Source organism: Pan paniscus, chromosome 20 (genome assembly GCF_029289425.2).
Source record: "Pan paniscus chromosome 20, NHGRI_mPanPan1-v2.0_pri, whole genome shotgun sequence".
Lineage (NCBI taxonomy): Eukaryota > Metazoa > Chordata > Mammalia > Primates > Hominidae > Pan > Pan paniscus.
This window is the reverse complement of record NC_073269.2, coordinates 10,088,353-10,115,058: the sequence shown is the minus strand read 5'-3', so window position 1 is coordinate 10,115,058 and position 26,706 is coordinate 10,088,353. Positions and strand designations below refer to the sequence as shown.

At 57.6% G+C, this 26,706-nt stretch overlaps 1 protein-coding gene across 1 annotated transcript; it reads left to right on the top strand.

Moving 5' to 3' along the window:
• Positions 1-12: 12 nt before the first annotated feature.
• Positions 13-26,659, top strand: LONP1 (lon peptidase 1, mitochondrial). Its single transcript, XM_008972650.5, has 18 exons — positions 13-510; positions 5,910-5,998; positions 6,908-7,027; positions 8,164-8,395; positions 11,778-11,839; positions 12,355-12,484; positions 13,038-13,121; positions 14,189-14,409; positions 17,499-17,637; positions 19,216-19,394; positions 21,698-21,785; positions 22,107-22,229; positions 22,308-22,424; positions 23,600-23,740; positions 23,952-24,117; positions 24,735-24,952; positions 25,042-25,206; positions 26,285-26,659. The coding sequence occupies exons 1-18, from the start codon at positions 82-84 to the stop codon at positions 26,459-26,461; spliced, it is 2,880 nt and encodes a 959-aa protein (XP_008970898.3). The 5' UTR covers positions 13-81; the 3' UTR covers positions 26,462-26,659.
• The last annotated feature ends 47 nt before the right edge of the window (positions 26,660-26,706 follow it).

The following is a 26,706-nucleotide window of genomic DNA, read 5'->3' as shown; positions in this document are numbered from 1 at the left end:
GAGGCACGCGCCGGGCGTCACGTGCGTTTCGTGGCGAGCGGAAATGACGCGAGTTGTGTGAGCCGCCAGTATGGCCGGGCTATGGCGGCGAGCACTGGCTACGTGCGACTGTGGGGAGCGGCGCGGTGCTGGGCGCTGCGGCGGCCGATGCTGGCCGCCGCCGGGGGGCGGGTCCCCACTGCAGCCGGAGCGTGGTTGCTCCGAGGCCAGCGGACCTGCGACGCCTCTCCTCCTTGGGCACTGTGGGGCCGAGGCCCGGCAATTGGGGGCCAATGGCGGGGGTTTTGGGAAGCGAGCAGCCGCGGCGGAGGCGCATTCTCGGGGGGCGAGGACGCCTCCGAGGGCGGCGCGGAGGAAGGAGCCGGCGGCACGGGGGGCAGCGCGGGCGGCGGGGAAGGCCCGGTCATAACGGCGCTCACGCCCATGACGATCCCCGATGTGTTTCCGCACCTGCCGCTCATCGCCATCACCCGCAACCCGGTGTTCCCGCGCTTTATCAAGATTATTGAGGTAATGGGAGTCCCCGCTTCGGCCTCAGGTTTCCCACCTCTGCAAGCAGCGGGCTGAACCGTGGGATCACTTGAGCGCCCTCGTGTTTCGCAACTTTTTCAGACATGAAGTTTCTCGAAGGGTGCAGTTCGAATCCTTGTCTGCTCACCACTAGCTTGGGAACCTTGAGCCAAAGTCCTCTCCCTTTCGGATTTCTTAGGATCCGTTAGATGAGAGGAGTTGAACCCGATGAGCCTAGGATTATCCACTTTAGAACCCCGGTCATAGAAATCCGGGGCCGGGAGGGACCTGAGTAGTGTTACGGCGCTGTTAGTTTTCTCCTTACTTGGCACGAGTTTTGTAATACCTCCTCGCCCCAGGCGCTCTGCCGTCTGGTTACGAGCCTCACTGGGATCAGAATTCATTCCTTTCTTAGACAAATACTTCTTGATTGCTTATTATTTGCCAGAGAGTGTTCTAGGTTCTGGGGATATGGCAGTGAACAAAACAGACAAAAATTTCTGCCTTTGAAGCTGGGCATGGTGGCGCGCGCTGTACTCCCAGCTACTCTGGCGGCTGAGGTGGAAGGATTGCTGGAAACCTGGAGTCCAGCCTAGTCAACATGGTGAGACCCTGTCTCTTAAAAAATAAATCTGCCTTGGAGCTTACATTCTGGCAGGATGAGATAGGCAATAAAGATGTTTAGTAACGATATTGTATTAGAAGGCAATAATTACGAGAAATAGTAGAGCATGGATGGGACAGGAGGCTTAGGAGGGTGGGAAGAGGTGGGTTATTCAGTGTGTTCTTGACCTCCTACCACGTAGCAAGTGCTGAGAATACTGTAGAGAACAAGTCATTCCGGTGGTAGAAATTAGATCATTTCAGACTAAGAGCCTTGGGGGTGGGGAGGGAGCAGGATGATGTAATAGAGAGAAAGCAGTGAGTGTAAGGAACTTGAGCTTTTACAGTAGGAAGGCCCCAAAAGCCTTCTCCCCCAGCTCCCCTTCCCTTAAAAAAAAAACTACTGATGTGGAAAGTGGGATCTATGGGAACGTTATCTCCTAACTGGCAGAGCAAGGTCACGCAGTGAGTCAGCCTCTGCGCTCACTCTCCAGACTCTTCTAAACAAATCTCAAGGATCTGTTGGGAAGGGAAAGGCCATTTCAGAGGGGCAGCAGCCAGTAGAGAGGGGACAGAGGGAGCTTCTCCAACGCTGCTCCAAGATTTTTTTTTTTTTTTTTTTGAGACCAAGTTGCACTCTGTCATCTAGGCTAAAGTGCAGTGGCGCGATTTCAGCTCACTGCAACCTCCGCCTCCCGGGTTCAAGTGATTCTCCTGCCTCAGCCCCCTGAGTAGCTGGGATTACAGGCGCCCGCCACCGTGGCTGGCTAATTTTTCTATTTTTAGAAGAGACAGGGTTTCACCATGTTGCCCACGCTGGTCTCGAACTCCTGACCTCAAGTGATTCACCCGCCTCAGCCTCCCAAAGTGCTGGGATTGCAGGTGCGAGTCACTGCGCCCGGCCCCAAGGCCTTTCCTTGATGTTGAGTACTGGTTACTGATGCAGGCCCCCAGAGCAAGACCTTGTGGGGTCCTGTCCTAGCTGCATAACCTTCAGCAAGTTATTCCTTTGGCTTCCATCTTCTCATCTGTGACCTGGACATACTAGTGTCTTATTAGAGTTGTTGTGGGATTTAAATGAGGCCATGTGGGCTGGGCACGGTGTCTCACATGTTTAATCCCAGCACTTTGGGAGGCTGAGGCAGGAGCATAATTTGAAACCAGTATGGTCAACATAGACCCTGTCTCTACAAAAAAAAAAAAAAAGAAAGAAAGAAAAGCCGGGCACAGTGGCATGCACCTGTCTTCCCAGCTACTTGGAAGGCTGAGGCAGGAGGATCACTTGAAACTGGGAGATCAAGGCTGCAGTGAGCCATGGTGTCACCACTGCACTGCAGCTTGGGCAACAGAATGAGGCCCTGCCTCAGCAATAACGTGATGCTGTTTCCTCTTTGGTGTACTTCTGACATTTCAGGACTCTGCCCCGGAGGCCTTTTTCCCATCCTTGACTTCACCCCTGGCAGTTCTCTTTACCCTCCCAGGTTTCTGGGCCCAGGATGGTGTTCATCAGGCCTGGTCCCCTCCGTTCTGCAGAGCAACAGATGCCCCTTGCTCCCGGTGCCTGAGCAGAGAAATGATTCTTCTAAGAGAGTTCAGATGGCCCACGTGGAGTTAGCCAGGAGAGTTAAATGAGTGGCTGCAGATAGTATTTGGGAGACTGGCAGGTGGTTCTCATTGTATTTCTGGTTGATGATGCATTGTAAATCATAAAAATGGATCCTGCCAAGGCCAGGAGGCAGATGCCAAGGATGCAGCTATCAGCTGTTGGCAGAGGGGAAATTGGGAGGCAACTTCTTTGGGACCCAATAAATGTTTCTGAAATTGTTAGCAAAGCTTGATTTACTCTTCAGTTTGTACTTGACTTGTCTGGCCAACTTGCTCTAGAAGCTTCTCTCCTATTAGCAACTTTTGAGTAAGGAACAATGGCTCTTAATTTTTGGTGGGTATTAAAGAATAAATCATAAGTGTTAGAAGTAATAGTTTCTTTTAAAAACTAACTTCGTGGGCTGGGCGCGGTGGCTCACGCCTGTAATCCCAGCACTTTGGGAGGCTGAGGTGGGCGGATCACGAGGTCAGGAGATCGAGACCATACTGGCTAACACGGTGAAATCCCGTCTCTACTAAAAATACAAAAAAATTAGCCAGGAGTGGTGGCGGGCGCCCGTAGTCCCAGCTACTCGGGAGGCTGAGGCAGGAAAATGGTGTGAACCCAGGAGGCGGAGCTTGCAGTGAGCTGAGATCGCTCCACTGCACTCTAGCCTGGGCGACAGAGCAAGACTGTCTTAAAAAAAAATTGCTTCCCTCCTTTGTTCAGGTGTGCTCTGCTCTCGCCATTGTTCCATCTGCGAGGAGCACCCTTTCTTCAGAAAGTAAAATTGTCTTGCTAAGAAAACTTTTTGTCCAAATGCTAATTTTTCCTTACAGTACAGAGGTACAAGCGTTCTGTCTCTAAACAAACATTTTACTTATAACAGTGGGTCACACACCCTCCTGTCAGATGTTACTGACTTTCTTCCCAGAAAAAAAAAATTATGTATCTATAGTGTCAGGAATTTCTGGACCACAAGTTAAGAGCCGGTGTTAGGGAGTGAGTCAAAACACTGGCTCTCAAAGGATGGTTGTGGACCAGCAGCATCGGCATCATGTGATGCTCTTTTGTTTGAAATGCAGATTTTTGGACCCACCCTAGAACTGAATCAAAAACTCCAAGGGTGGGGCCCAGCAGTGAGCTGCTTAAAGTCCTTCAGGTCATCCTGGTGCCTGCAAAAGTTTGAGGGCCATTCTCCATATATATGTGTATATATATATATATATATATGTATATATATATATATTTTAACTTTATTATATAATAAAGAATTAAAAAATTCAAAAAGAAAATAGAGATGGGGTCTCACTGTGTTACCCAGGCTGGTCTCAAACTCCTGGGCTCAAGCGATCCTCCCACCTCAGCCCCGCAAAGTGCTGGGATTACAGGCATGAGCTACCATTACGAGGCTAGCCAGGCCATTACCTTTAATCAGGGTCTGTCCAGTGAATTAACAAAGGCTTGAAAGAAATCAGGTGAGCTCCTTGCGCCTTCAAATGCTTCTTAGAAGACATCATTAGCCCTGAACCTGCCGTTGAGAATGTGCTGTGATCCTGGGGGTCTTGATCATTAATGAACAGCATATGATGTGATAAGGAAGTAACTGTCAATGAAAATTGCAGGAACCAGGCATGGTGGCTCATGGCGAAACTCCGTCTCTACTAATAATACAAAAATTAGCGAGTGCAGTGGCATGCGCTTGTAACCCCAGCTATGTGGTAGGATGAGTTGGGAGAATCGCTTGAACCTGGGAGGTGGAGGTTGCAGTGAGCCGAGATTGCACCAGTGCACTCCAGCCTGGGTGGCAGAGTGAAACTTACTTTTTTTTTTTTTTTTTTTATGAGATGGAGTCTCGCTCTGTCGCCCAGGCTGGAGTGCAGTGGCGTGATCTTGGCTCACTGCATGCTCCGCCTCCCAGGTTCACGCCATTCTCCTGCCTCAGCCTCCCGAGTAGCTGGGACTACAGGTGCCCGCCACCACGCCCGGCTAATTTTTGTATTTTTAGTAGAGACGGGGTTTCACTGTGTTAGCCAGGATGGTCTCGATCTCCTGACCTCGTGATCTGCCCGCCTCCGCCTCCCAAAGTGCTGGGATTATAGGCGTGAGCCACCGCGCCCGGCCTGAAACTTTATTAAAAAAAAAAAAAAAGGAAGTTATCAATCTCTGGAGTGGGTCACATTTGAATTACTTATGTTTATTCTGACATTAATAAAAGCAGAATGGTTTTGATTTTCAAACCAAGACAGTTTGCCCTGGACATCCCCTTTGAAGCTGGATGTTAAATCAATTTCTGGGTTCTGACCATTCGTCTACTTTGAATTTCCTTTGGGAGTGGGGAAACCGCTAAGAAGAATCCAGCTGGTCAGTTCTGCTCACTGTATTCACCACCACAGCCTCCTGGCCTCCAGCACTTTTTTTTTTTTTTTTGGTTTAGGCATTCCCAAACCATGTTGATTAGTATCCAGGATGCGGATCAGCATGTCCCCAGAGAATAATCTACACAGCGTTAGAGCGGCTCTGCTGTCAAAAAATGTCAGCTACAAAAGCTACCCTGGGAGGCCGGGCGTGGTAGTTTACGCCTATAATCCCAGCACTTTGGGAGGCTGAGGCGGGTGGATCACAAGGTCAGGAGTTAAAGACCATCCTGGCCAAGATGGTGAAACCCCATCTCTACTAAAAATACAAAACAATCAGCCGGACCTGGTGGCGGGCGCCTGTAATCCCAGCTACTCAGGAGGCTGAGGCAGAGGATTGCTTGATCCCGGGAGGCGGAGGTTGCAGTGAGCTGAGATCGTGCCACTGCACTCCAGCCTGGGTGACAGAGTGAGACTCCGTCTCAAAAAAAAAAAAAAAGAAAAGCTACCCTGCGCTGCGTTTGGTGGCTCACCCCTATAATCCCGGCATTTTGGGAGGCTGAGGTGGGTGGATCACCTGAGGTCAGGAGTTCGAGACCAACCTGGCCAATATGGTGAAACCCCATCTCTACTAAAACTAAAAAAATTAGGCGTGGTGGTGCATGCCTGTAATCCCAGCTACTCAGGAGGCTGAGGCAGGAGAATCCCTTGAACTCAGTGGGGGTGGAGGTTGCAGTGAGCCGAGATCACGCCATTCCATTCCAGCCAGGGCAACAGAATGAGACTCTGTCTCAAAAAAAAAAAAAAAAAAAAAATCTACTCTGCATTTCACTTTGGGGTCATTGTCATGCTAGGTTAAAAATAAGAAGTTGGTTGAGCTGCTAAGAAGGAAAGTTCGTCTCGCCCAGCCTTATGTTGGCGTCTTTCTAAAGAGAGATGACAGGTAAGTGTGATTTTTCCTTCATTCCCTTGTTGACGTTGCCCTAGAGTCCAGCTCACCACAAGTCCTACTCTGTACTTTGCACCTTTGACCCCTGACCCCAAGGAAACCAGGGAAGACCTCCAGAATAAAGGCCAGAAGCCACGCAGGCTACCTTTTCAGCCTGGGCTGAGAACTCAGCTTGTAGTACTAAACTTCATGCATTGTTAAGATGTGGGGGAAATTAACTTCAGGGACTCTTAGTGATGAAATGCTCCACGAGGCTACCTGAAAGTCGAGCTGGCCGCTCGGAGATGTGGCTCCATGGGCCGGGCGTGGGGTCGCACACCTGTAATCCCAGCACTTTGGGAGGCTGAGGCGTGTGGATCACCTGAGGTCAGCAGTTCCAAAGCAGTCTGGCTGACATGATGAAACCTCGTCTTTACTAAAAATACAAAATATTAGCCAGGCGTGGTGGCAGGCACCTGTAATCCCAGCAACTCAGGAGGCTGAGGAAGGAGAATCGGTTGAACCTAGTAAGTGGAGGTTGCAGTGAGCCAAGATTACACCATTGCTCTCCAGCCTGGGCAACAAGAGCGAAACTCCATCTCAAAAAAAAAAAGAGTTCCATGCATGCATTCGAAGCAGGCTCTGTGATAGCACAGAAGAGACTCATCAAAGTCCCACCTGGACCATGTCTTTGTGTCTGACTTAGCGAGGAGCCACCCACCCGGTCCTGTGACCACTGGGGCAGCCCTGACCTGGCAGAAGCTCCCCTAGGCTCTGGAGCTCCTGTGGGAGCCAAGGAGGCCGCTCTTGGTTTTCAGTAGCATTTGGTGCGTTTCTTTTCTCTCCCTCCTCCATCTCAGCCAGAGACATCCTGCCTAGCATGAAAGCCATGTTCCAACATTCCTCTGTGCTCTTCTCCCACAGCAATGAGTCGGATGTGGTCGAGAGCCTGGATGAAATCTACCACACGGGGACGTTTGCCCAGATCCATGAGATGCAGGACCTTGGGGACAAGCTGCGCATGATCGTCATGGGACACAGGAGGTGGGTGGCTGGCGGGGGACAGTGGGAGGTGGGGGCAGAGTACCACGCGGGAGACCAGCCAGGATGCCTTAGGCCCCAGCATCAGCCTCTGCCCTGTCCGTCAGCCCCGCGGCTTTCTCACTAGCACTGAGGCCAGAGCTGGGGGTGAGAGTGAGACATGTCACCTCTGGACCCCTCCTGTCTCAGAAAGGGGTGAGCTGCAGGGCCGGGCATGGTGACTCCTGCCTGGAATTCCAGCACTTTGGGATGTCAAGGCAGTTGGATCGCTTGAGCCCGGAGTTTGAGTCCAGCCTGGGCAACGTAGCGAGATCCCATCTCTGCAAAAAATATAGAAAAATTAGCTGGATGTGGTGGCTCATGCCTGTGGTCACAGCTACGCAAGAGGCTGAGGTGGGAGGATCGCTTAAGCCTAGGAGTTTGAGACCAGCCTGGGCAACACAGCAAGACCCTGTTTCTATAAAAAATAATAAAAAGTTAGATGTGACGGTGTGTTCCTGTAGTCCCAGCTACTTGGGAGGCTGAGGCAGGAGGATTGCTTGAGCCCAGGAGGTAAAGGCTGCAGTGAGCTATGATCACACCACTGCACTCCAGCCTGGGCAACAGAGCGAGACCCTGAGTTCAGGTGGTGCCAGGTGCTCTGAGGGGAGACGCAGACAGCGTGAGAGGTGGAGGTGGGTAGCTTTTGTGAAGTGCTTGGGGACAGTCTTCGCGATGGTGTCCTTGAAATCGAGACCTGAACAACAGGAAGGAGCTGCTATGAGCTGAGTCCAGGGCACAGAGTCTCGGAGCCCAGCCTGTGCCCGGCCAGGCTGACACCGTTTTCGACAGGAGGCCCTGGGGCTTGTCACTGCAGCTTATCCACGATACTTAGGATGGGGACAGTGATGCATTGGCGTGGGATGCAGGGAATGCCTGAATCTGGCTGGAGTCTAGGGGGTGGAGGGGACACTGGTTGGGAGGCCCCGAGAAAGCGGCTCACGTCTCCAGCCTGAGGACCCTGTAGCCACCCTGTGGCTCCAGAGGTCTGGGCTCAGCAGGACCCTTGGACCACCTGTGCCACCAGGGAGGCCTCAGCCGGGTCCAGGGCAGCTCCCAGCCTCAGCGGCTGATTCACACCTGCCTTGCTCCCGTGTCAGAGTCCATATCAGCAGACAGCTGGAGGTGGAGCCCGAGGAGCCGGAGGCGGAGAACAAGCACAAGCCCCGCAGGAAGTCAAAGCGGGGCAAGAAGGAGGCGGAGGACGAGCTGAGCGCCAGGCACCCGGCGGAGCTGGCGATGGAGCCCACCCCTGAGCTCCCGGCTGAGGTGCTCATGGTGGAGGTAGAGAACGTTGTCCACGAGGACTTCCAGGTCACGGAGGAGGTGAAAGTGAGTCTGTGCGTCACGCAGGGCGGCCACAGCCGCCTCCCCCACGGGCTCCCTTGAGCCGTTCCTGCAGCCTCTGCGAGGAGTCATCTCCCACCCTGAGCCCCTTAGGAAGGGTCTGGCCTGTCTGGAACTCAATTCTAATGGAACATAGAGGGTGCTTTTCCTCCCAGAGGTCTTCGGAAGACTCTGGGATGGGAGAGGCACAGGAAATTCGCTGGAGCCTGTAGCTGCTCAGGAAGGAGACAGGGTTGGAACCCAGGTCCAGCCCCAGCCCGTGTCCCCTGTGCCAAAGCCTCCAGCGGTTACCAAGACACCTTCCATCCCTGGCTTCTTCCCACCAAGCCTGGGAGGTTGGTACCAGTGGTTGCAGGACAGGAAACAGCCTGTTGGCCACCCTGATCCCCCAACCTAGGCCGTCCTGCCTGCCTGGTGGCACAAGGAGTCAGCTTCCGAGGTGGGCAGGCTCTTGGCGGTGCCACCTGCCCTCCCGCTGTAGGGACAATCAGCGAAGCTAACCAAAGGCCTAAAGCGTGTCAGCTCCTTACCTGTGTGCCTGGTGTCATCGGCCTCCTCCCCAGGCTGCTGCAGGGCCTAGGGGGAAGTGCTGTGAGCAACTGGTGATGTCTGCTGTGGGCGCTGGCAGGGGTGGAAAGTCCTGTCCACAGGCCCACCTGGGTTCTTGAGGTCAGCACTTCTATCCTGCCCCACTACCCCCTGCGAGGTTTTTTTTCTTTCTTTCTTTTTTTGAGACAGAGTCTGGCTCTGTCAACCCAGGCTGGAGTGCAATGGAAAGATCTCAGCTCACTGCAATTTCCACCTCCCAGGTTCAAGTGATTCTCATGCCTTAGCCTCCCAAGTAACTGGGATTACAGGCACGTGCCACCACACACGGCTAATTTTTGTATTTTTAGTAGAGACGAGGTTTTACCATGTTGGCCGGGCTAGTCTCAAACTCCTGACCTCGGGTGATCCGCCCACCTCAGCCTCCCAAAATGCTGGGATTATAGTCGTGAGCCACTGTGCCCGGCCACCTGTGAGTATTGAGCACTTGAAGTAGAGCTGCTGTGGCCAAGGAACAGAATGGGACATTTTATTGGCTGGGTGCAGTGGCTCATGCCTGTCATCCCAACACTTTTGGAGGCCAAGGAAGGAGGATCACTTGAGCCCCGGAGTTCAAAACCAGCCTGGGCAATATTGAGACCCCTGTCTCTACAAAAAAAATAAAATCCCTGGGCATGGTCGCACACACCAGTGGTCTAACCTGTGAGAGGATCGCTTGAGCCCAGGAGGTTGAGGCTGCAGTGAGCTGTGATCGCATCACTGCACTCCAGCCTGGGCAACAGAGTGAGACCCTGTATCTAAAAATTAAAATAAAAAAATTCAGGCCAGGCACGGTGGGCTCACGCCTGTAATCCCAGCACTTTGGGAGGCCAAGGTGGGCAGATCACCTGAGGTCAGGAGTTTGAGACCAGCCTGACCAACATGGAGAAACCCCGTCTCTACTAAAAATACAAAAAAAAAAATTAGCCAGGTGTGGTGGCTTATGCCTGTAATCCCAGCTACTCGGGATTACTGAGGCGGGAGAATTGCTTGAACCTGGGAGGCAGAGGTTGCGGTGAGCCGAGATTGCACTATTGCATTCAAGCCCGGGCAACAAGAGCAAAACTCTGTCTCAAAAAAAAAAAAAAAAATTCAGACAGCCACCAGCTGCTACACTGTCCTGGGCAGCTCAGCATTGGGGCATTCCCTGTGAGAATCTTGCAACAGGGGGAAGACAGCGACCAAACTTAACAAATGTGATTAGAACTGGCAAGACCCCTTAGGGGCAGCGAACTTGTTCTTTTTTTTTTTTTTTTTTTTTTTTTTTTGAGATGGAGCCTCTGTCGCCCAGGCTGGAGTGCAGTGGCGTGATCTCGGCTCACCGCAAGCTCCACCTCCCGGGTTCACACCATTCTCCTGCCTCAGCCTCCCCAGTAGCTGGGACTACAGGTGCCTGCCACCACACCCGGCTAATTTTTTGTGTATTTTTTTAGTAGAGACAGGGTTTCACCGTGTTAGCCAGGATGGTCTGGATCTCCTGACCTCGTGATCCGCCCGCCTTAGCATCCCAAAGTGCTGGGATTACAGGCGTGAGCCACTGCGCCCAGCTGAACTTGTTCTTAAAGCAAGTGCCCCGGACCTCCAGTGGGCCTGTTCTGGTGCCTTCTACCAGGGTCAGCTCAGACAGTTCAGCGTCAAAGCTAAAGACTAGAGACCAGGTGATTACGGTTTCTTTGGAGACAGAGTGTCACCCTGTCACTCAGACTGGAGTGCATTGGTGCAATCTTGGCTCATGGCAACGTCCGCCTCCTGGGTTCAAGCGATTCTCCTGCCTCAGCCTCCTTAGTAGCTGGGATTACGGGCACCCACCAAAGTACCTGGCTAATTTTTTTTTTTTTTTTTTGGTATTTTTAGTGGAGATGGGGTTTCACCGTGTTGGCCAGGCTGGTCTTGAGCTCCTGGCCTCAAGTGATCCACCTACCTCTGCCTCCCAAAGTGTTGGTGTTACAGGTGTGAGCCACCGCGCCCGGCCAAGACCAGGTGATTAAAATTTGGTTGTAGGCAGGTGCAGTTGCTTATGCCCGTGGTCCCAGCTACTCCGGAAAATGAGCGGGGAGGATTGCTTGAGCCCAAGAATTCAAGGCTGCAGTGAGTCATGATTGCAGCCCTGCACGCCAGCCTGGGTGACAGAGCAAGACTTCGTCTTTTTTTTTTTTTTTTTTTGAGACAGAGTCTCGCTCTTTTGCCCAGGTTGGAGTGCAGTGGCGCGATCTCGGCTCACTGGCTCACTGCAAGCTCCACCTCCTGGGTTCACGCCATTCTCCTGCCTCGGCCTCCCGAGTAGCTGGGACTACAGGCGCCCGCCATCACGCCCGCCTAATTTTTGTATTTTTTAGTAGAGACGGGGTTTCACTGTGTTAGCCAGGATGGTCTCGATCTCCTGACCTCATGATCCACCCGCCTCGGCCTCCCAAAGTGCTTGGATTACAGGCGTGGGCCACCACGCCCGGCCAAGACTTGGTCTCTTAAAAAATAAAGGAGAGAAAACACAGTCTCTTTTTTTCCCCCAAGATAGCTTGTCCTAAGGACAAGGCTCTGAGGGGTAAGGAGACAGGGTTTGGTTTTAGTTTTGACTCTCTTGGTCCTGTGTCCCTGGGACTGGTGAGTCCACCAGGGACTGCACTCCTCCATCTCCCAGGCCATCCGTGGCCAGGGCCAGTTGGCGGAGGGGAGGGAGTTGATGGAGCTGGTGGGTGGGGCTCCCAGGGCCATGCCTCCCACCCACCCCACCCCCTGCTGGAGCACTGTTGGGCCCCAGTGACCCTGCCCCCATACTTGGCAGGCCCTGACCGCAGAGATCGTGAAGACCATCCGGGACATCATTGCCTTGAACCCTCTCTACAGGTGGGCCTCTGTGCGGGCAGCTGGCCAGGCGGGGGCATCTCTGCAGCTCTTTCTGCAGCTGGGTGGGTAGGGGGCTTCCTCAGCATCCTCCTGGGAGGAAACCTTGCCTGCCCCAAGGAGTGGCCTGTGTGAAGGAGCCTGTTGCCCACTGGGGCATGGGGCAGGTGGGAGGCCCGGGGCCGACTCAGCAGGCCCAGTTTCCTTGTCCCCTTCTGCTGAGGCCGGAAGCTGTTGGTGGCATTGGCTGGGGGAGTGGGGAGCAGACTGCTGAGGTGAGGTCACTGCACGGCTCCTGTGGTGGCTGCACGTGAGGATGCTGCATGCCTTTCCAGCCCAGGATGGGTGGGCCCTGAACTCTGGAGAACAAGCAGCAGAGCTGGCTCCCAGCGAGCACCCCTAGACCATGCCCATAGCTACAGGGGACAGGGACCCTGAGGACCGGGTCCCCGTTTGGGGGCTGCACTGCAGCAGAGCGTGAGGCCCTGGCCACCGAGGCAGCTCCCTTTGTCCCCCAGGGAGTCAGTGCTGCAGATGATGCAGGCTGGCCAGCGGGTGGTGGACAACCCCATCTACCTGAGCGACATGGGCGCCGCGCTCACCGGGGCCGAGTCCCATGAGCTGCAGGACGTCCTGGAAGAGACCAATGTGAGTGCTCCTCACCTCCACAGCCCCCCACGCCTGGCTGCACCCCACCTCCACTATGCTCCGCCCATGCCCGGCTGCCCCCGTTCCTCCTCAGCTCCCCCATGCCTGACTGCCCTTGTCCCTCCACCGTGCACCATCCACACCCAGCTGTGTGTCCCTGGCTCTGTTTTTGAGATGATTTCCCGCTGCGTGTCTTGGTCCACATCCATCCGCCTTTCGGTGGCTTCATAGCCTTCGGTTGGGAGTCACCGTTGCGGGTTCAGTGGGATCCTCTGGGCCGTGTACCCGGGGCGTTGCCAGTCTTTTGCTGTTGTGAGCAGCACTCCTGAGAGCGTCCCCATGCACGCAGCTGGAGGGCCTGCGGAGTATCCGTAGGATGCGTTTCCAGCACGGGATTTGTTGGGGCAGAGGGCACGCGTGCCTCTGTGCTGGGTGCAGCATGGCCAGGTCCTCCCGGCAGCATCTCTCAGGGTGTGCATTTTCCCCCAACCTCGGCCCTACACGCACAGATGCCGACTTCTGCTCATCCTTTCTGTCCTCCCTGTCCCGGCAGATTCCTAAGCGGCTGTACAAGGCCCTCTCCCTGCTGAAGAAGGAATTTGAACTGAGCAAGCTGCAGCAGCGCCTGGGGCGGGAGGTGAGCCCGCGGCTGAGGCGCAGCCACTCTTGGGGGCCTTCCCCTCGGGCCACGTGACATCAGTCAGGCTCTGGAGCACACGGAGGGACCGGTGGCATCGGCCAGGGCAAGCCAAGAAGGCCTGTCTGGGTTTTGAGGGCTTCGTGCCATCATCTGCTCTGTCGTCCTGGGCTGTGGAACTCTCCGCGTTGAACAGGGAAGCTTAAAGCTGGTCCCAGTGTAATGAGCCCAGGGTGGAGCAGTCTCAGGACCGTCCAACATTAAGGGAAGAATTCCTTTGCCTTTGTAATCTTGGGGACAGTGTTGGAAATTGGAAAGCAGCCTGGGAAAAGTGAAGATGCTGTTTCTTAAGACCCAGCCATTGAGGCTCGCTGTCATGATTTTCGGCAGATCACAGCCTGCCTGATGGCCGGTCACCTCACAGTCGTAGCATTTTTCAGAATTTTTTACTTTAAGACAGGGTCTCAGTCGGCCACCTAGGCTGGAGTGCAATGGCGCAATCTCAGCTCACTACAGCCTCCACCTCCAGGGCTCAAGTGATCCTCCCACCTCAGCCTCCCGAGTAGCTGGCATTACAGGCGTGCAACACCACACCGGCTAATTTTTGTATTTTAGTAGAGACAGGGTTTCACCATGTTGGCCAGGCTGGTCTTGAACTCCTGGCCTCAAGTGATCTGCCCGCTTCAGCCTCCCAAAGTGCTAGGATTACAGGCGTGAGCCACTGCGCCTGGCCCCATCTCTACAAAAAATTTTAAAATTAGAGCCAGGTGTGGCAGGTGCCTGTGGTCCCAGTCACTCAGGAGGCTAAGGCAGGAGGATCGCTTGAGCCCAGGAGGTGGAGGCTACGGTGAGCTATGATGGTGCCTTTGCACTCCAGCCTGGGCAACACAGGTAGACCCTGTCTCAAAAACAAAAGAAGATGGAAGGAACCAAAGGCTTCGTGCTCTGTGTTTCGTTTCTTTTCTCTCTGAGTCCTGGGGGAGCAGAGGGTCCCCATTCGTCTGGGGACGCACGCACTCACCCACCTTCCCGGACCCAGGGCCTGATGGCAGCACCTCACCCCACAGGTGGAGGAGAAGATCAAGCAGACCCACCGTAAGTACCTGCTGCAGGAGCAGCTAAAGATCATCAAGAAGGAGCTGGGCCTGGAGAAGGACGACAAGGATGCCATCGAGGAGAAGTTCCGGGAGCGCCTGAAGGAGCTCGTGGTCCCCAAGCATGTCATGGATGTTGTGGACGAGGAGCTGAGCAAGCTGGGCCTGCTGGACAACCACTCCTCGGAGTTCAAGTGAGTGCCAGGCCCGGGGCGGCCCAGCCCTCGGGTGACCCCTCCTCAGCCCCCATCTTAGGCAGGCCAGGGGACCCAGCAGGGGAGCCCTGTGGCACCTTCTTGGTGTGGCAGGTGCGGGCGGGGAGGCACCCAGTGAGCGTCAGCCCTGTTCTGGGCAGGACACGTCGTCATCATCTCCATTCTACAAGGAAATCGAGGCTCAGGGCTGTTGAGCTGGTGGCCAGGGCCTGTGAACTGGCAGGTGGTGCCACGGATTGCTTTTTTTTTTTTTTTTTTTGAAATGGAGTCTCGCTCAGTTGTCCAGACTGGAGTGCAGTGGCACAGTCCTGGCTCACTGCAACTTCCGCTTTGCGGGTTCAAGCAATTCTCCTGCTTCAGTCCCCCAAGTATCTGGGACTATAGGCATGCACCACCATGCCTGGTTAATTTTTTGTATTTTTAGGAGACATGGGGTTTCACCATGTTGTTCAGGCTGGTCTCGAACTCCTGACCTCAAATGATCCGGCTGCCTTGACCTGCCAAAGTGCTAGGATTACAGGCGCGAGCCACCGTGCCTGGCTTTTTTTTTTTTTAAGACAGAGTCTTGCTCTGTTGTCCAGGCTGGAGTACAGTGGTGCAATGTTGGTTCACTGCAACCTCCACCTCCCAGGTTGAAACGATTCTACTGCCTCAACTTCCTGAGTAGCTGGGATTACAGGCATGCGCCACCACACCCAGCTAATTTTTAGTATTTTTAGTAGAGATGGGGTTTCGCCATGTTGGCCAGGTTGGTCTCAAACTCCTGACCTCAAGGGATCCACCCACCTTGCCCTCCCAAAGTGCTGGGATTACAGGAATGAGCCGCCACGCCTGGCCTAAGCCAGGCCTTCTCGCCAGGACCAGGAGTCCCCATGGCTGTCTTCCTAAGGCTACCCCTGGCTTCTGTTGCCCCTTCGAGAGTCAGCCAGGAAGTGACCATGCCTTCCCGCAGCACTGGCCTTGCCCGGGGGCCACTGGCCTTGCCCGGGGGCCACTGTCCTGAGCATGCCATGAGTCAGGGTGGCCGCCCCAGGTTTGAGGGCCTCAGGTACCTCAGATCCTTTCAGCCATGCCCACGTCCAGCCAGGACAGAACCCACCTGGCCGCTTCCCATGCAGCATGCTCTGTTTTCAGCCCAGGAACCAGTTGTCACGCCAGGGCAGCTTCTAGGCAGAAGTCCCCCGGGGCAGGGCTGGGCAGGCCGTAGGACAGCGCTTAGAGGGAAGGCATGAGTTTCTTTCCTGGCTGCTGGCCCAGGACCCTGCCTCAGATTTGAATGTCACGGTCGCCGGAGTCTCTCCCCCAGGGCCCTGAGAGGCACTGGTTGCGTGCGAAGGCTGTGGCTTCCCCTCCCAGCACACCCCGATTTCGGTGAGTGGCCTGTGAGCTCCCATGGCTGCTCCAACGGTGCCACAACTTAGTGCCTTACACAATGCCGAGCCCTGAGATCCCGCTGTGGGCCGGGCCCGTCCCTCCCAGAGGCTCCAGAGGAGAATCCGTTTCCTGCCTTTCCCAGTATCTGGAGGCGCCCACATCCCTCGGCTCGGGGCCCCTTCCTCCTTCACAGCCACAGCGCAGCCTCTTCCAGTCAGTCTCTCACCTCCCACCGCCTGTTGTGAGGACCTGGTGAGGACCCTGGGCCCCCTGGGTCACCCAGAATGCTTTCCTGTCTCGGGGACCTTCACTCAGCCCCATCTGCAGTTCCCTGCTGCCATGTGAGAGGCCTGTGCCGCCGCCTCCTGTGGGGGGAGAATGTAGATGTTTTCGGGGTTCTTCTGTCTCCCAGCGAGTGCCTCAGCTGCCCTTGGGCTGGTGGAAGTACCTGCTCAGACCGGGCCTTGTCCTGCAGAAGCAGATAGCTCCTTCCCCCAGGAGCTGAGGGGGTCTGTAAGGCGGGTTCTGTCCTCAGGTCCTGGGAAGTCACGGGGGACAAGCCCTCAGTACCTGCGTGTCACCAAGATGCCTGCAGCAGGCTGCCAGCTACCTCTCCCACCCAGAATGCTCTCCGCAAAGTGTCACTGCCTGTGTCACTTCCACAGTGACTTCATGTGTCTCTAAACTCCAGCATCCGTGTGGCCCAGCTGGCCTGTCCCGGCGCGTCTCGTATGCCAGTTTGGTGGCAGTGCGCCCTGACAGTGTCTGCTCATGGGGCCACCTGGCCCTTCCTCAGAAGCCGTCCTCTTCCTCTTCCTCTTCCCCAATCCTGCCGTGCGCCCTTGCAGCCCTCGCTGACTTGCTCCTGGCCCATAGTGGCTGCTGCTCACAGCTGCACGGCTCCCAACTTGGGGACCAATATGGAGTTGCCCTCCCAACCTTCAGCGTCACTCTCCCGGCAGGGGACCTGGCCTCCATTTCCCCACCTGCCCTGGGTCAGGCCTTGTCCCATTTTCTAAGCCTCGTCCCCTCTGTGGTTCTGCTCACTCAGCCCTGGGCAGAAGCCAGTGCCGTCTTGGCTCTCCTGATGAGTCAGCAGTGGACCTCCGGCCATCTCCTCCTTCCTGCACTGGGTGCTTTGGACAGGGCAGTTTGTAAAAATTTTTTTTTTTTTTTTTGAGATGGAGTCTCACTCTGTTGCCCAGGCTGGAGTGCAGTGGCACGATCTCGGCTCACTGCAAGCTCCGCCTCTCGGGTTCATGCCATTCTCCTGCCTAAGCCTCCTGAGCAGCTGGAACTACAGGTGTCCGCTGCCACGCCCAGCTAATTTTTTGTATTTTTAGTAGAGACAGGGTTTCACCGTGCTAGCCAGGATGGTCTCGATCTCCTGACCTTGTGATCCGCCTGCCTCGGCCTCCCAAAATTCTGGGATTACAGGCGTGAGCCACTGTGCCTGGCCTGTAAATTGTTTTATAGAGATGGGGTCTCGCTGAGTTGCTCAGACTGGTCTTGAACTCCTGGGCTCAAGTGATCCTCCCACCTGGGCCTCCCAAAGAGCTGGGATTACAAACGTGAGCCACCGCACTCAGCCCCACACATGGTTTCAAGCCCCTTGCAACCACCCAGCCAAGTCCAGCAGAGACACGGGCAGCTCGTGAGCTCCACTCAGCATCTCTCCATCTGTCCCCTGGCAGTGTCACCCGCAACTACCTAGACTGGCTCACGTCCATCCCTTGGGGCAAGTACAGCAACGAGAACCTGGACCTGGCGCGGGCACAGGCAGTGCTGGAGGAAGACCACTACGGCATGGAGGACGTCAAGAAACGCATCCTGGTGAGCCCAGTGTCTGGCCTGTTGTGGATTTGCATGTGGGTGCCCGGGCCCAGGACTCTGTGCGCTGTGGGTTGAGATTTCAAAGGAGCCCCCTGGTGAATTCGTCGGCCTGGGGGTGCTGGTCGGGGGGATCCCGGCGGAGGGAGCATCCTGCCCTGTCCCCGAGGGCTCGAGGATTTCCCAGGTGGACTGAAGTCATGCCTGATGGGCCGGGCATGGTGGGGCTGCTTGTAGTCCCAGTTACTCAGGAGGCTGAGGCGGGAGGATCACTTGAGCCCAGGAAGTGGAGGCTGTGGTGAGCTGTGATCATGCCACTGCACATCAGGTTGGGTGACAGAGTGAGACCCCCATCTCTACAAAAAATTTTAAAATTGGGGCTGGGCGCTGTGGCTCATGCCTGTAATCCCAGCACTTTGGGAGGCCGAGGCGTGCAGATCACCTGAGGTCGGGAGTTGAAGACCAGCCTGACCAACATGGAGAAACCCCATCTATACTAAAAATACAAAATTAGTTGGGCGTGGTGGTGCATGCCTGTAATCCCAGCTACTTGGGAGGCTGAGGCAGGAGAATCGCTTGAACCCAGGAGGCAGAGGTTGCAGTGAGCCCAGATCGTGCCACTGCACTCCAGCCTGGGCAACAAGAGTGAAACTCCGTCTCAAAAAGGAAAAAAAAATTTTTTTAATTAGCCTGGTGTGGTGGTGCGTGTCTGCAGTCCCAGCTACTTGGGAGGCTGAGGTGGGAGGATTGCTTGAGCCCGGGAGGTGGAGGCTGCAGTGAGCTGTGATGCACCACTACACTCCAGCCTGGGCGACAGAGCAAGACCTTGTCTGAAAATTAATTAATTTTAAATTAATTTTTAAAATATCACTCCTGAGACATTGGAAACCAGGCAGGGAGGTGGGAGTCAGAGGTTAAAAAACAGGAGTCAGAGCCTGGGCGTGGTGGCTCACACCTGTAATCCCAGCACTTGGGGAGGCCGAGGCGGGTGGATCACAAGGTCAGGAGTTCGAGACCAGCCTGACCAACATGGTGAAACCCCGCCTCTACTAAAAATACAAAAAAAGTAGCCGGGCATGGTGACTCACGCCTGTAATCCCAGCTACTCAGGAGGCTGAGGCAGGAGAATTGCTTGAACCCAGGAGGCTGAGGTTGCAGTGAGATGAGATCGCACCAGTACACTCTAGCCTGGGCCACAGAGCAAGACTCCATCTCAAAAAAAAAAAAAAAACAGGAGCCAGAGGCATTGGTGGACTGCTTCTCTGGGTTGGACCGGAGAGAGTGGAGCATTTGCGGTCTTCAGGGTCCCGGGAACTGCTGAACGGGCCTGGCACTGCTGCGTGGCCGCGGTCTCCTGGCACCTAGTTGTCCTTTGGTGTTAAATTGTTAAATGGAGCCCTCGTCACAGGCTGCCCCTCCCCGTGGCCAGTGGCAGCTCTGATGTGCTCAGCCTCCCAGACAATCCTGGTCCCTTCTCGCAGCCCTCAGACGTCTGAAAGGCAGTGTGCAGGTGGTGAGAGTCATGCGCGGGTCCCCGGCTTCCCCAGCTCACGTGCCCACTGAACCTGCCTCTGTCTGCAGGAGTTCATTGCCGTCAGCCAGCTCCGCGGCTCCACCCAGGGCAAGATCCTCTGCTTCTATGGCCCCCCTGGCGTGGGCAAGACCAGCATTGCCCGCTCCATTGCCCGCGCCCTGAACCGAGAGTACTTCCGCTTCAGCGTCGGGGGCATGACTGACGTGGCTGAGATCAAGGGCCACAGGTAGGCCTGGCCTGACAGCTCTCCCCACGCACTCCCCTCAGCTGTGCTGCCGGGCTTCGTCTTCTCTGGTCACCCTTTAACATCTGGTAGAGCAATCCGGGTTGTGGGCAACCGATTCCACTCATGCTGGAGTAACTGAAAAGTCCAGCCATGTGGCGGACTTCAGGCCCGGCTGATTCCAGGTGCTCAAACAGCGCTGGCAGGAACCTCCACGGCTTGACCCCTGGGAGAGAGAGTTCTCGGGCCGGCCCTCAGCAGACACCCCTGGTAGTTCCAGCTCACGACCTGCAATGCCTGGGCCAGAGCTGCAGGGCCGGCGTTTGCCGTGCAGATGCTGGTCTATGTGGGCTGTGGCTGATGCCCCAGGACTAGGGGTGGGGGGTGGGGTCGGCTCCACCCCCCACCCCGAAGCCTGTGGGCTGGAGTCAGGAGAGACAGTCTCCAGTGAGGACCGGGCTGCGCACACCAGAGAAACCTCGGCGCCTCTGTGGGCTCACTCCTCCCAGCCAGCCTCAGGCCCAGAAGAAGGGGCCACGGCCCTCAGAGTTCAGCGCCCTCCCACCTGACCCTTTGGGTGGACAGCCGGGCGCGGCTTTTCTGGGGCTTCCCTCCTCGCCAGCCTCTGTAGACAGCGGTTCTTTGGAAACCGTAGCTTCAGTGAGAGCCAAGTGTGAGGCGTCTGCTGAGTCCACCACGTGTTTCCATCCTGCAAGGCATTCACCTGAGTCCAGATTTAAAGTGAACATTTCTGCCTTCTCTAAAAACATCCCCAGCTCCGGACCTCCCGGCTCAGGCCTTCCTAGCGTCTGCCCGCCGGCTGCAAGGGTGACAGCATGCTGGCCCGCGCGGTGTCCAGTCCCCAGGGGGCGGCTACTCTGACCAGCCGGGAGTTGGGAGGAGCTGGAGGAGGTGGGGCCAGTGCAGCTTTGGGGGGTCCCAGATTGACTAGGGGGTGGGGGCCCAGAGGATGAAGGGGTGGGGGTGTGAGGGGGAGGACAGGGGACCTGTTTTGCAGGCCCTTGGTTGGGCTGGGGTCTGAGCAGGAAGGAGCAGCTGGGTGAAGGTGGAGGGGTGGGTGTGGGGGGCGCCCAGTCCTTCCTGGGCAAGCGGTTTGAAGTGGTCGCGAAGCCTCTTGGACCCTGGTTCAGGGATGGCTAGAGGTGCAGGCAAGGCCCACTCACTGCCACAGGAGAGACCCTGGCGGGGTTCTGAACAAGCCTGGGCCACCTCTGGCCTTGGGAGGGAGTCACCAGGTAGCGGGGCTGCGGGGAGGGCAGGCGTCTGTGCTGACGTCTCTCTGGGTTCCTGAGACAAGGACAAGGACAGCAGACTGGCTGCGGGGAGATGGATCATTGTTGATAACAGCAGCAAAACCCTCCTTTGCCCCCAGCTCTCCAAGGCTCCCACGTTCCTTGGTCAAAGCCCAAGTTCTCACTGCAGCCCACAGGACCCCGCATGACCTGCCCCACCCCCTCCTCTCTCTCCCTCTCTCCTTCCTCCCCCTCCCTCTACCCCCCTTCCCTCTTCCCCCTCTCCTCCCTGTTCTCTCCCCCGCTCCTCCCTCTGCCTCAGCCTCACGGCCTCCTCGCTGTTCTTCTAACACACCAGGCGTGGTCCTGTTTCAGGGCCTTTGCACGGGCTGTGTCCTGGGCCTGGAACATGTCTCTCAGACCCTCACGTGGCTCTCTCCTCACCTGCGTTGCTCGGGGCCTCTCCCTAAGACACTCCTTACCCCCCTGCACACTTAAAGTGTCACACACATCCCAGTGGCATCTCAGTCCCTCCATCCCTGCCTCCCTGTGTCTTCATCCCACAGACAGAGCCTTCCTCACTGCCTCTCGTGGGGCCTGGGATTCTTCTGTCCCTGTCGCGGGCCGGGCCCCTGTGCTGGGGCAGAGCACAGAGCTTGCAGGAAGCCGTCCTGAGAGCCAGTGCTGGCCATGGCTGGTATCACCCCAGCCCTTGAGGGCTGAGGCATGCCTGTCGTCCCTCAGTGAGGAGTGGGGGCCTTCTGCTGCCAGCGCCTGTCTGGCTTTCACCCTGTTGTCAGCTGAGGGATGGGACTGAGGGAGATCTGGCTTTGAATCAGTGACCCCAGAATCTGAGCTGGCGAGTCAGAGCAAGTGACTAGCGTGCTTGCAGGTGCCACACATCCGGCGGCTGCCAGCATTTCCGCCTTCTCATCATGGCCACATCTTGCGGGGCTCCAGGTGGCCTCTCCCCTGTGGCCCTGGAGGGTGCATGGTGTCGTCGTGGCCGAGCCAGGCTACCAAGTGACCTCTGACCCCGCTGTGCACCCACAGGCGGACCTACGTGGGCGCCATGCCCGGGAAGATCATCCAGTGTCTGAAGAAGACCAAGACGGAGAACCCCCTGATCCTCATCGACGAGGTGCGTGCGGAGAGGCCCGGAGACCCCCTAACCCAGAGCCCCAGGCAACCCTGACCAGGCAATGCTGTGTGCAAGATGCAGCCGAGCCCTCCGGGTCCTAGGATCCCCGAGCCAACTCAGGGGCCGTCGCTGTGACGCTGGCCCTGATGGCACAGACGGGTCCCTCCCACCCACAGCCACGCCCAGCAGGCTGCCCGTCCAAGGCAGGGTGTGGGTGCTGCTCTCACTCGGGGCCTCCCCAGCCCTGACCCCGGGGTCTCCCCACTGGGCGGGCTGGCCAGGGGCACGGCGAGGGGCACCACCTGCTGTCTGCTGCCCCAGGTGGACAAGATCGGCCGAGGCTACCAGGGGGACCCGTCGTCGGCGCTGCTGGAGCTGCTGGACCCAGAGCAGAATGCCAACTTCCTGGACCACTACCTGGACGTGCCCGTGGACTTGTCCAAGGTGGGGGGCCTGTCCGGGGCCTGGGCTTGCTGGGGAGGGTAAGCGGCCAGTCCCCCAGCACCTTGCCGCCGCCCCCAGGTGCTGTTCATCTGTACGGCCAACGTCACGGACACCATCCCCGAGCCGCTGCGAGACCGCATGGAGATGATCAACGTGTCGGGCTACGTGGCCCAGGAGAAGCTGGCCATTGCAGAGGTAAGCCCAGCCCCTCCCCACTGCTGTCCCCTTCCCAGAGCAGGGGGCGCCCCCGAGCCTGCAGAGGCCATGCCTCTGGGAGCTCCTGGGCCCAGGAGAGACAGGTGGGACCTGCGGCCGAGAGGAGCAGATGGGGCCGTGAGAGACACACCAGACGCTTGCAAGCAGCTGCAGGTGGCGCGAGTGGGCGCAGGGTTTAGGGCCTGGGACTGTCCAAAACACTGCCCACCACCGTCAGGCCACACGGTCGCCAGCTGTCAGTGCCACACGCTCCGTCTCCCGGGGCCTCCAGGCTGCCCCATGGCGGGGCCCCCACCTGGCCCAGAGTGTAGGGAAGGTTTCTGGCAGCCGGAAGCAGTGGGGCCTGTGGCTCTCACCCAGAATGAGGCTTGGAGGAGGAGTGGTTTCAGTGAGGAGCGTGCGGGGGCCCGTATTTCTCATGTGTTTTTTTTCTGCAAAGGGGTTGAGTGCACTTCTCCCCTAGGAGCCCTTTGACAGCCAGTGGTGGGCACTGGTCCCTGCCCTTGAGGCCCTCCCAGCATCCTCGTGTCCCCTGGGGGCTTCAATGCCCACTGCTGGACCCAGTTCCCAGCCTGACTTGTCCAAGGGACGGGCCTGTAGTTCCTGGGGACAGGACTGGGGGGCATGGGGACCCCTCAGGGCATCAGGAGTGCCCCCCCGTATCAGTGGCAGATGTAGAGTGGCTTGCATGGCTCTGTCCGTCTCACAGATGCCCTCCCCCATGCCATTAGAGCTCAGAACTGTGGCAAGAATTATGTGGGGCTGTGGGTGACCCTGGAGCCCCTGACCCAGTCCCCTTCCTTATGTGCTGAGGGCAGCAGCCACGTAACCAGTCAGCCACCCTACAGGCCCTGGGTCTGTGTATGGGGCCAGCCCATGGGGCAACCAGGAGGCCTTCCTGGAGGAAGCGGCATCTAAGATACCATTGGGGGATAGGAAGTGGATCCAAGCAGAGGACGCAGCACAAGCAAAGGCCTGGGGCCTCTGGGCATGGTGGGTGGCAGGGTGGGGTGTCCAGGCCCTGGTTTCACCATCGGGGACCTCGTTCCCAGGCCAGGGTCTGGGGGCCATGGGAGAGGCATTGGCTCCCAGGTTCTGGACTGAGCTGGTGGGCAAGGTCCCTCCAGACACAACCCTGACGGTCGCCCTTGCAGCGCTACCTGGTGCCCCAGGCTCGCGCCCTGTGTGGCTTGGATGAGAGCAAGGCCAAGCTGTCATCGGACGTGCTGACGCTGCTCATCAAGCAGTACTGCCGCGAGAGCGGTGTCCGCAACCTGCAGAAGCAAGTGGAGAAGGTGAGTGGCCCCCCCGCCCTCCTGGCACCTGCTGCCCACCTCACCATCCCACGCTGATCACCCCACCTTTCCATGCCCATCACCCCACCTTCCTGCGCCCGTCACCCCACCACCCCGCGCCCGTCACCCCACCTTCCCGTGCCCGTCACCCCACCTTCCCGTGCCCGTCACCCCACCTTCCCGTGCCCATCGTGTTGCCCTGACTGCCCAGGTGTTACGGAAATCGGCCTACAAGATTGTCAGTGGCGAGGCCGAGTCCGTGGAGGTGACGCCCGAGAACCTGCAGGACTTCGTGGGGAAGCCCGTGTTCACCGTGGAGCGCATGTATGACGTGACACCGCCCGGCGTGGTCATGGGGCTGGCCTGGACCGCAATGGGTGAGCGTGGTGGCGGGAGAAGACCCCAAAGCCATTCCCATTTCTACCTGAGAACAAGCAGGTCCCACCTTGTACACCTGTGCAGTGGGCCTCAGGTGGCTCTGAACGGCCTCTGGCGGGGGGTGGTTTGCGGGGAGCCCAGGGGGTCTGGGCTGAGGGAGGTGAAGGCCGTGACACACGGGGGTGGCAGCACACCATGGGCCTTATGGATTTGGGTGACACTTTGATAGGCTTACAGGTGGGGACAAGCTCATCCAGATGGGCCTTGGGGCCACCACGCACAAAGGAGGCGAGAGGGCAAAGGGGATGGTGCGGGAGGGGCTGGAGAAGGGCTTGTGTCTGTCTGCAGGGCAGCGGCAGCTGGGCCTTGTAGCCCTGGGCGTGTCCTCTGTGGCTGGCAGCTGCTGGGGGCTGCCCTGTGGGGTGTACAGAGCCAGGAACCCGCAACGCAGCAAACGTAGAGGCCAGCGTTGGCTCATGATGGGACACCAGCCCCTGCCCAGGGGCACCAAGACGCTAAACTGGGGCAGGAGCAGTCAGAGTGGCCCCGACGGGTGGAGTGAGCACCGGCCCGGGCTCCGAGGCCTCCCGTGTTCACAGCTCCACACCTGTTTCAGGAGGCTCCACGCTGTTTGTGGAGACATCCCTGAGACGGCCACAGGACAAGGACGCCAAGGGTGACAAGGATGGCAGCCTGGAGGTGACAGGCCAGCTGGGGGACGTGATGAAGGAGAGCGCCCGCATAGCCTACACCTTCGCCAGAGCCTTTCTCATGCAGCACGCCCCCGCCAATGACTACCTGGTGACCTCACACATCCACCTGCATGTGCCCGAGGTGACCGCGCCATCCGCTCCCACCTGCTCCCGCCCAGTCCCTGGGCTGCTGGCCACCTGCTCACACACTATCCCCACATGCCTCCACAGGGCGCCACCCCCAAGGACGGCCCGAGCGCGGGCTGCACCATCGTCACGGCCCTGCTGTCCCTGGCCATGGGCAGGCCTGTCCGGCAGAATCTGGCCATGACTGGCGAAGTCTCCCTCACGGGCAAGATCCTGCCTGTTGGTGGCATCAAGGAGAAGACCATTGCGGTGAGTGACCTTGTGCCCACCCCACAGCACTGGCAGGGCCCACACCACCACGGGACAGGCCCAGTCCCCGCCATACAGCCTCTGCCTGGGCCAAGGAGAGGGAAGCCCTGGGCTTTGGAAGCAGGTCTCTCTGGCCTGGAGCTGGCCTTAAGCTCACCGCCCTAGCTGCCTTCTCCACAGCAAGTCTTGTGGAGAACATTCTGAGCCTCCACTGGCTTCCCCAGTAGGATTGGGGGGGTGGCTCCTGCTTTCCTTCCCAGGCAGCCCAGCGCCAAGGGAGAGGCTGGAGATGGGGACGAGGTTTAGGATTACTGGTGGCGGGGGTGTTTGGAGCCCCTGGCCAGGGGCTGGCCTCTTCCAAGGGTGCTGAGCAGGTTGGAGCGCCACTGTCCCCACTCTTCCCTCCCATCCCTGCCTGTCCCCAGACTGGACCACACTTGCCATGTGTCTAGGAAGCCTGGTGGAGTCAGTCAGGAGATGCCACCATGAGGGAGGCATGGTCAAGTGGCTGTGACCACCTTGAATTGGACACCAGGCACAGACTTCCTAGATGATAAAATGGTGGAGGCAAATTGGGAGGCTCACTGTCCATGGAGGCAGTGTGCGGTGACAGTGGGAACTGCTGTCCTTTCAAGGGGCTGTGCGTGGCATCTACTCCAGATATGTGTAGCCTCCGGAGGTGAGGGGGGTGACGCAGGGCCTGGGGGCAGAGATGCAGATGCTCACAGGAACCCTGTTCAGGCCCCAGACACTGCCTGACCCCTGGATGTGAGGCCGTGGGTGTGTGGCTCATCCAGAGCCCTGAGACTGCTCCCACCGCACGGCCAGACTTTCTAGATAAGGGGGTGGGGAGGCCCTGGCTCCTGCTCTCAGGCTGTTGGAGCCAAGGCCAGTGGTTTTGCCTTGAGCCTGTTTCCCCGTGGGAGACGGGGATCCTGGTGGGTTTTGGGACTTACTGCTTAGAACCCGGCATCACTGTGTGTCGCCGGTCCCCAGGAAGCCCTTTCGTTCCTGGAGGATAGCACACCTGCCGCCCTCCCACAGGCCCAGGCAGGGCTGACCCTGACTCTGCCCCCAGGCCAAGCGCGCAGGGGTGACGTGCATCGTCCTGCCAGCCGAGAACAAGAAGGACTTCTATGACCTGGCAGCCTTCATCACCGAGGGCCTGGAGGTGCACTTCGTGGAACACTACCGGGAGATCTTTGACATCGCCTTCCCGGACGAGCAGGCAGAGGCGCTGGCCGTGGAACGGTGACGGCCGCCCCGGGACTGCAGGCGGCGGATGTCAGGCCCTGTCTGGGCCGGAACTGAGCGCTGTGGGGAGCGCGCCCGGACCTGGCAGCGGAGCCACCGAGCGAGCAGCTCGGTCCAGTGACCCAGATCCCAGGGACCTCAATCGGCTTAATCAGAGTGTGGCATAGAAGCTATTTAATGATTAAAGTCATTTGCAGTACGGCGGCCTCCTCACCTGCTGCCCCGGGAAGGGTGGGCGGGCCACGG

Excerpts from the sequence above, each read along its gene's own strand:
- LONP1 (XM_008972650.5), top strand. The coding sequence starts at position 82 with ATGGCGGCGAGCACTGGCTACGTGCGACTGTGGGGAGCGGCGCGGTGC. Across the intron at positions 7,028-8,163 it reads ATCGTCATGGGACACAGGAG|AGTCCATATCAGCAGACAGC; the intron begins GTGGGTGGCTGG and ends CTCCCGTGTCAG. Across the intron at positions 23,741-23,951 it reads TGCAGAAGCAAGTGGAGAAG|GTGTTACGGAAATCGGCCTA; the intron begins GTGAGTGGCCCC and ends CTGACTGCCCAG.